Source organism: Magnolia sinica, chromosome 10 (assembly GCF_029962835.1).
Source record: "Magnolia sinica isolate HGM2019 chromosome 10, MsV1, whole genome shotgun sequence".
NCBI classification, from domain to species: domain Eukaryota; kingdom Viridiplantae; phylum Streptophyta; class Magnoliopsida; order Magnoliales; family Magnoliaceae; genus Magnolia; species Magnolia sinica.
In genome coordinates, this window is record NC_080582.1 from 42,584,378 (window position 1) to 42,592,901 (window position 8,524).

General features: G+C 39.6%; 1 protein-coding gene and 1 long non-coding RNA gene across 2 annotated transcripts; both read right to left on the reverse strand.

The window, feature by feature from the left end:
* Nucleotides 1–1,221: 1,221 nt before the first annotated feature.
* Nucleotides 1,222–6,497, reverse strand: LOC131258334 (transcription factor KUA1-like). Its single transcript, XM_058259584.1, has 3 exons — nt 5,847–6,497; nt 4,813–5,021; nt 1,222–1,850 (listed from the first exon to the last, which is right to left on the reverse strand). Exons 1-3 carry the CDS (start codon nt 6,097–6,099, stop codon nt 1,467–1,469), a joined length of 846 nt encoding a protein of 281 aa, XP_058115567.1. The 5' UTR covers nt 6,100–6,497; the 3' UTR covers nt 1,222–1,466.
* On the reverse strand, nt 1,887–4,806 carry LOC131258335 (uncharacterized). Its single transcript, XR_009178063.1, has 3 exons — nt 3,398–4,806; nt 2,365–2,828; nt 1,887–2,315 (listed from the first exon to the last, which is right to left on the reverse strand). It is a non-coding gene; the product is annotated as an uncharacterized LOC131258335 (long non-coding RNA).
* Nucleotides 6,498–8,524: the final 2,027 nt, after the last annotated feature.

An 8,524-nucleotide genomic window follows, 5' to 3' on the forward strand; every position in this document is an offset into this window, starting at 1 on the left:
ATAAGTAACTTTTTTACTTAAAAGTACTTAATCACTTTAGTTAATTTGTTTAGCTTTTCTACTTTTCATAAGTTGCTGAAGGGAAGCATTAGGAAGACGGAAGAGAGTAGAAGCTGATAAAAAAAAAAGGAAGACGGAAGAGAGTAGAAGCTGATAAGTATGTTGTTTGCCAAACTTACTTACCTTCTTAATTAGTAGAAACTAAGATAAGCAACTTGTGGAATAAGTAGCTTATCGTAAGCAATTTAAGATTCAAATGCCCCCTTAATTAACAGACCTAAGTCACAGGAAATCGCTTCATGTTCTTAACAGACCTAAGTTTACTAAACAGATCCAACTCACAGGAAATCACTTCATTTTCTTAAAAGACCAAAGTTCACTTAGCAGACCTAAGTCACAAGAAATAGCTTCATTTTCTTAACAGACCTAAGTTTACTAAACAGATCCAACTCACAGGAAATCGCTTCATTTTCTTAAAAGACCTAAGTTTACTTAACAGACCTAAGTCACAGGAAATCGCTTCATTTTCTTAACGAATGTAACTCACAGGAAATCAGTCTGTTTTTAAGGCCCCAATTTGCCTCTTCGAATCAGTCTCACCATTGACTTGCATCCTTCTCTTTTGTTGTTAAAATCATTAAAAAAAATTCCAATGTCTTTTCCTGAAATATCAAATAATCAGTGAAACTTTAGGGCTTGTTTGGATTGTGGTAAAGATTAAAAAAAGAAAAAAGAAAATATAGAATTAAGAAAAAAAAAAAAAAGAAAAGAAAAGAAAAGAAAAGTGTACTGATATCCACTGGTGGATTTTCCTGGGTTCTTTGAGCATTATTGAAACATGGCAATCATGGAAAGCTCATATTCCATTCACAATTTTCACTTTGTATCTTGTACTTGAGAATTTGACTGTGAAAAAGGCTAATGATTATTATTTCTTTCACTATTTTCTTTACTATCTAAAGAATACAAAAAGTCCAAACAATGGAAAACCCTTTTCTTTTCCCATAATCCAAACAGGCCATTGGATTGATTATTACATAATCACATCTCATCTTCAATAAAAATTCCTCAACGAATCAAATATCTCAACAAGAAAAGATAACTTTGGCTTTTCGAGCCAAGAGGCGAAAAGATGTTAATCTTAGGTATGATCCACCAGAAAAGATGCTAATCTAGGTATATGACCATACCACTATTCAGATTTCCATGTTATATTTGAAATGCAACCAAACCTAACTAGCTATCTATTTCAATTAATCATTCAAACAGGACCAATGCAACGGAGATAAGAAAATTAAATAAGAATCCCCTAACACATCACTCTCTCTGTCTGTACAAACTAGTAACCACCTTACCAACCATCAATTGCTGCTAAGAGTACGAACATTGCAACCCAATAATCCACTCTCTCGCTATCTCTATCTAATGTCATGTATTTGGTTTTCCTACTGATTGCTTTTTCACATTCAAGCGACAGTGATTATGCTCCCTCCCTTAGAATCAAGATCGCCACTGCTGCTGCTACTGAAGTTGGATACAGCCTGAAAGGCAGATGGGTGTCTGGAAGGTGGCAGCTGCTGGCAGGAGGAAGATGGCAACGATGACGATGCTGGGAGATCGAGGGACGGCAATGATCGCGGCTCCGTCTCGGGTGATTCCTCATTTAAGTTGAGATCCCTCATCCTCATTGGAGGAGGTGGTGGAGGAAGGGTTGGGAACACTGGCGTGGGCCTTAAAACCTTCGGCGGCACATCTCCCTGCATCGAATGGAACGGTGTTGTTGCGAATCCCATGTTAGGCTGACATGTCTTCTCCCCAAGGACCTCCTCTTCCATAGGCAAATCCAGAAACTGCAAAATTACATTCATCATTTATTCACTTCAAATGAACTCCAATTCACATAAAACATACAAAAAAAAAAAAAGAAAAAAAAAAAAGGTTTGATCCAATACATCCCGATGTATTGCAATGTGATACGTAGGGATTTCAGCCTTTGAATCTGGATCGTCTGCCAATGATCCAAACTGTTAATGTGATTTAGTTCCAACTGTTATAGTAGATAGACAACAAATAAAAGTTCTTAAATTGGATTATTTTAACCATTTGAGATTTGGTTCTTTTATTTTGAAAATGGGCGACCATCATAACCTATGAAATCAAAGAGTTGAAATATTCAACCTAATAAATGTTTTAGGCATCTTCCATCCAAGGGGGTCCTATGACACGTACGGTTTGGGTCATTAAAAAGAGCCAAATTCCAATGGATAACATCAAACATATCATATTGCAATATGTCCAGATGTATTCAAGGAAACCTCATGAAAGAAAGATATCTATGCTGAGTCCAGATGTATTCAAGGAAACCTCACAAAAGAAAGATATCTATGCTGATTGTTCACAGACGTTTTTAAGTTGTAATGTCTCATCCCCGACCCCACAATCCCATATGCTTGGCAAATATGGACTGTGGAGATTGAAGACCCATTTGTGTATGGATCATCGGCTGGTATCAAACAATTTTTAACCATCCAAGTTCCCTTCGTTTTGTTTATATTGCTGAACATCTTACTGGTGACCACCTATTTCATAGATGGTAATTAGATGCTTTGCTTGGCCCACTCAAATGTGATTTCCAGGCCACACTATAAATGACAGACCTATGATTTTGGATGGTCTGGATTTATGTGCATACATGCTACATTAGTGTAGTGGCAACTGGGATGCTGCTATAAGAAATGGTGGATGATACTGGCAGCTTGGGTCCTGTTTGGTAGATGCTGATAAATGAGTTCATTTCATTGTAGATAATCATAATGAGAAATGATGGCCTAAGGGCCTGTTTGATTTTCATCATTTCACCTGGAAATGGTAAATACCCTGGAAATGGGTGATTATTATCGTTTCACCTGTTTGAATATTCACGGGAATTTCATTTCTTGGAAACCGGTTCAAAAGTAGCAGTGGCCATTTCAGGACCCCATCTTGATGTATGTGATATATCTGTTTCGTCCATCCATTTTATCACAACATTTTGAAATATTAGAAGAAAAATGAGTTAGATCCGACACTCAACTGGCCCATATCAAAAGAAACAATGGCCCCAGGAAGTTTTTAACGGTAAGTATTTAATTCACATTTTTCTATGGCGTGGTCCACTTGAGCTTTGGATATGCCTCATTTTTTGTTTTATATCATAAATTCATCTGACACAATGGGTGAACGATGTAGATATATGATATGCATCATGGTGGGACCCACAAATATTTCACAATATTTGCCATTTTTACACCGAAAAACGTAAGCCGTCAAATCAATTACGGGGAAGAGTGCGGCAATTCAGGAGGGAAATATTTATTACCATTCACGGGGCATTTCCCTGGGAATTGGAAAATCAAACACGCCCTAAGGGTATGGAAACCATTCAATGTAAATAGTTGCACTTGGACTTGCTGGATTCTACAGCATCTATCTGGACCATCCATAAGGTCCAGTGCACTTTTCTTCCACTACTGTGAACATCCCAAAGCAATCATATGGTCCTAAACATTTGTGACCGTACCTATCTTGTATAAACAATCATGTCCCTCCATTTCTGCATGCCAATAATTGAAGGGTTCTGATCATCCAATCAGTATGACATTTCCAAGGTTGTGGAAGAAGTATGGACTGGACCTAATGGACGGTCAGATAGATGATGTGGATGGCAATCCAAACCCAACTAGGTGCATGGAAAGGTTTCCATACAGTTAACCCACTAGAGCATTTCTCAATCATAATTACATCTTAGAGATCAGGATTAAAAATAATTACGATAACCAACAATCACGATCTCTAACACATAATTTTGATCAACTAAAATGAGATGAACTCATTTATAGGTGTCTACCAAACAGGTCCTCAATCTTCCAAGAAACACTGAATGCCAAGGCATCACACTTAAGCTGCCAAGCAAGCTAGTCCCAATAGTAACTCATTTGAGGCATGATAAGATCATGTCTGCTGATAGTTGGGGCATTCAAGTATGGAAGAAATGGACAGTAAAAGAAAAATTTGACCAACAATCTACATTCAAAATACACATGTTGATTATCGGAGTGTTTGTAGCATGTGACTATAACAACAGAGATTTGTGGGGCCCATTGTGTTGCGTGTGTGACCATCCACACTGTCCAGGCGCTCGGGCCAAAAATCAGCCTGATCCACAACTCAGGTAGGTCACAGCACAGGGGATGATGGGGATGGGGATGCATACCATGGAAGCTTCAAGTCGTCTTGTGGGGTCCACTATATAGTGTATGTGCCATCTAACCCATTGATCAAGTGTGCCTCACTAGGATGGACACTCCAAAAATCAACCATATCCAAAACTCAGGTAGTCCACACTATGAATTCAGTTAGAGGTTTTATGTGTGATTTCAATTTATCTCCTTGGTGTGGCCCACTTGAGTTTTGAATTGGGCATTTCCTTTTTATAGCCATAAGATGAACATGAGGGGAAACACATGGTGGCAAGAAGGAGAAAGCCACTAATAGGAGGATGCCAACCTTCCAAACTTTGGCCAGTATTTTTACAACCATGGATAGGATTGTCATGGTCATGGCTCCCTTGAGATATGGAACTGTTCAAACAGATTATTGGACCATCTATGGTTCAAACCATCTGTTTTCTGCACATCCTTGATCACATGGAAAAGTGAACTTTTTTCATAGGGGCCCAAGAAAATTGGATGGTCCTGTATTGAAGTCAGTATGCTTGGTCTACTTGAAAAATAAAAAGATTTTCTTTCTTTCTTTTTTTTCGTTTTGTTTTACCGAATCAGGGGTGATATCGAAGAGGCTAGATCTGCGACGCCTTCTGTTGAGATTACTGCGCCTGAGGAAGTATTTCTGAGCATGGCTGGCCACTTGTGTAGGCGTGCGTGTCTTTACAAAGTTTCTAGATATTCCCCTCCAATCTCCTTTTCCCACTTTCTGCAGTCCCACCAAAAATAGCCGGTGTTCTTCCTCGGTCCAGGGAACCCCTGCAATATCACCCAAACCCATAAAACTAACAAGAACAACAGCAACACCAATAATAGAGAAATTCTCCAATGCTCTGAGAGTTACGCGCTCGTTCCTAGTTGAATTGGGACAATCAAACATCCCAATCCATTGATCTATACGTTCATTAGGTCTAACACAAATTTCATGCGCTACCATGAAAAAATTTCATTGATTTGACAAATATTAACCATTTGATCAATTGCCTTAAAAATGAGCAGTTGATATTATTTATACAAAAATAGGTCCAATCAACAATTTGATCAATCTATTTTTCAGGGACCATCATAGACTGCTTATAAATCTAAAGAATCAACCTTCCCATCTATGGCTTTGAAAGAGATGGCAACAGAAACTAAGGCCAAAGTAAGGATGGATTGGATCATCCATTGAGTCTGATTTTTGCATGGTAGCCCAAGAAACTTGTTCTGAAGTTAATGGACGGTTAAGATCAATCGGTTAGACTGGCCTTCCGCCATGGCACAGTCCCAGAATCGTTCATAACAATGGATATGATTGGCAAGTTCCAAATGTAACTTCCAAACAGATGTTATAGCCGTACATCTTTCGACATGTTAAAAATACTTAAATCGATAATCCATTCCACGAAACATTTTCCAAGTGAGGCATCAACGACGGAACTCGCCCGATGGACGGTTCCGATCACCAAAATAAGCACCATGTGCAGTGGTTGGACCCGAGGACTACAATTTCACGTGCTCCGGCGGGGCAGTAAAAAGGCCCTTTGGAAAGTGGAAAGACAGGAAAAGAAGAGAGAAGTGTGAATCGGAGGGAAACCCACGTACCTCTCTTGCGCTCACGGTTACCGGCAGAGGCATGGACCATATCATCAGACGCATATCCTGCTGCCACATCAGAATGGGTCTCGTGGGCTGGCTGTTCGTACTGAGACAGATTGTTCATGCTAACACTCTTACGGATCGAGCCCTCAGTGACCCTAACCCCAAAGAGCATAATCCCACCACCACCAGCGCTCTCGCCGCATGTGCGAGAGTTGTGGCCATTGTTTCCGCACTGCGAGCAGCTTCGAGTCGACATCTCCTGTCTCAAGAAACAATGACCTGCTCTACCCTTTTTCTCATATAAGAGAGAGAGAGAGAGAGGATTAGAAAGTGGGATTGAAGAGATGTGTTTGGCAGATATAGGAATGGGCTGCGGCTCTCGATCGAGAGAGTATATTTCCTTTCTATTTTTATTATTATTTTTATTTGGGGATATTTTGGGTTGTTTAATAGAGAGATAGAGACATTATTGGTGGTGAGTGTCTCCGTATAAATAGAAAGTATATGCGACGAGGGTAGCGAAAAATAATAAATAAATAAATAAAAAGGAATGGTGGAGGGAAAGACTGCTCCTCCACCGTCCGCTCCGCATATTCGCTTCTCCTTTTGGCATGGATTTGGTTGTCTCGACTTCCCGTCCTTTCTTTAATCGCCTGTGGGTGTAGTTGCAAGGATAAGCTGGTGTGTCCCACCTGCCCCCTTTCTTTACTTTCTCCTTCTCATAATAATTTCTCGTAAGTGGAGTTTCTCGGGAGATTTTCAGATTTGGATGCTTTGCTTGCAATAATATTAAAAAGGAAAATTGACCATACTAACTTCAAAATACGGGTAAATTAACTAGAAAGCTATGACATTCTATATATCTTAAGAGTGACATTTTGACATGTTTTAGAAAATTACTTGGACCAAAATGCCCTTGTCCTTGTTTCACTAGTTGTACAATTTTCCAGGGAATAAGAAGTTGCGATTGTATTTAATGCCAAGAAAGTGATGTGTACGGAACCCTTTTTTTGCGCATGAACAAAGACCAAACTCATGGAGCCCACATTGATGTATGTGTATAATCCATGCCACCCATCTTTTTTGCCATGTCATTTTAAGGCTAGGGTCCAAATATCAACCTGATCCAGAGCTCGTGTAAGTCACATAATAGAAAAAAATCGTGATAATGGAACCCACTGTTGAAACTTTCTAGGCCATGACTTTTTGAGCCCATGCCACCCATCCTTTTTTGCCATGTCATTTTAGGGCCCAAATATCAGCCTAATCCAGAGCTCGTGTAGCTGGTGCTCGGTTTGTGGGCCACCAAGCACAGTTGGGATGTCAAATAAACAGTACAGTGAGAACATGTTTATATGAGATCCATTCCATCCATCTGACAAGGAATCATATTTTCACCATGTATCATAAATTTCATTTAAATATAATAGTCATTTGTATTACATCATAGGGAAAAATGGCATAACCACGACCCATTTTACATGAGAACCACGACCCATATAACATGAGAACCACGACCCCATATTACATAACAACTACGATCCATGACAACCACGACTCATTGGATTTTCCATTGATGACAAAGGGTGTACCATTTCTGTCATTGAGCTACAAAGTTGTCCTCTACGACCTTAATTACAATACAATATGAATAACAATTCTCTTCAATGGGCACCCAGCGAGCTGAAAAACTCTGTTGAGAATGTCATATTTTAGACTGACCAAAAACTCTGTTGAGAAGGTCAAGCTAAAACAGGACATTCTCAACAGAGTTTTTCAACTTACTGGGTGCCCATTGAAGAGAACTGTTATTCATATTATATTGTAATTATGGTCTTGGTTGTCATGTTATATAGGTTGTGGTTGTTACGTTATATGGGTCGTAGTTATCATGTTATATGGGTCGTGGTGAGCATGCAACAACCACGACCGATATAACATGACAACCACGACCCACGACAACCACGACCCATATATCATAACAACCACGACTCATATAATGTAACAAACACAACCCATATAAATGATAACTACGACCTATATAATACATCACTGTCAGAAGAGAAGCTAAAGCTGTAATCTCACTTTTATCACTACCAAAAGAGAAGTTAAAGCCGCACTCTCACTTCTATCATTGTCAGAAGAGAAGCTAAAGCTGCTGACAAACACGACCATAATTACAAACAATATGAAGAACAGTTCTCTTCAACGGGCACCCAACCCCACATCACTAAGGGAAGGGAATGGATCACCCATAAAGGAAAAACGCGAGAAGGACTCGATTGACTTGTGAAAGTAATTTGAAACCCAAGTACCACTTTTATAGGATGACTAAACATTCCGAAGGGTCGCGCTGATTCTGAAGGAATTACGGGGAAGTAGCGACATTAATGCGATTTCCTGAAAAAGAGTGTGGCGCTGATTCCAAAGGGTTGCGCTGATTCCGAAGGGAAGAGTCGTGGATATGACGAACAATGGGTTGTGGTTGTCATACAACAGGCGTGGTTGGAGCCACGACCCCGTGTGTATGACAACTACGACCCTGTAATGTGATCGTAGTTAACATGTACATTGGATCGTGGTTTTTATCTACGTTGGATCATGGATCAGGTGAAAACGAAATGGCAACCATGACCCGTGTAACATGAAAACCACTACCCATATCACATTACAACCATGAC

Bases quoted from the DNA above. Each gene is read 5' to 3' on its own strand.
- LOC131258334 (XM_058259584.1), bottom strand. From the start codon at position 6,099: ATGTCGACTCGAAGCTGCTCGCAGTGCGGAAACAATGGCCACAACTCT. The intron at 5,022-5,846 runs GTACGTGGGTTT...GTGATATTGCAG, and splicing joins TAACCGTGAGCGCAAGAGAG to GGGTTCCCTGGACCGAGGAA. The intron at 1,851-4,812 runs GTAAAACAAAAC...GTAATTTTGCAG, and splicing joins TCGATATCACCCCTGATTCG to TTTCTGGATTTGCCTATGGA.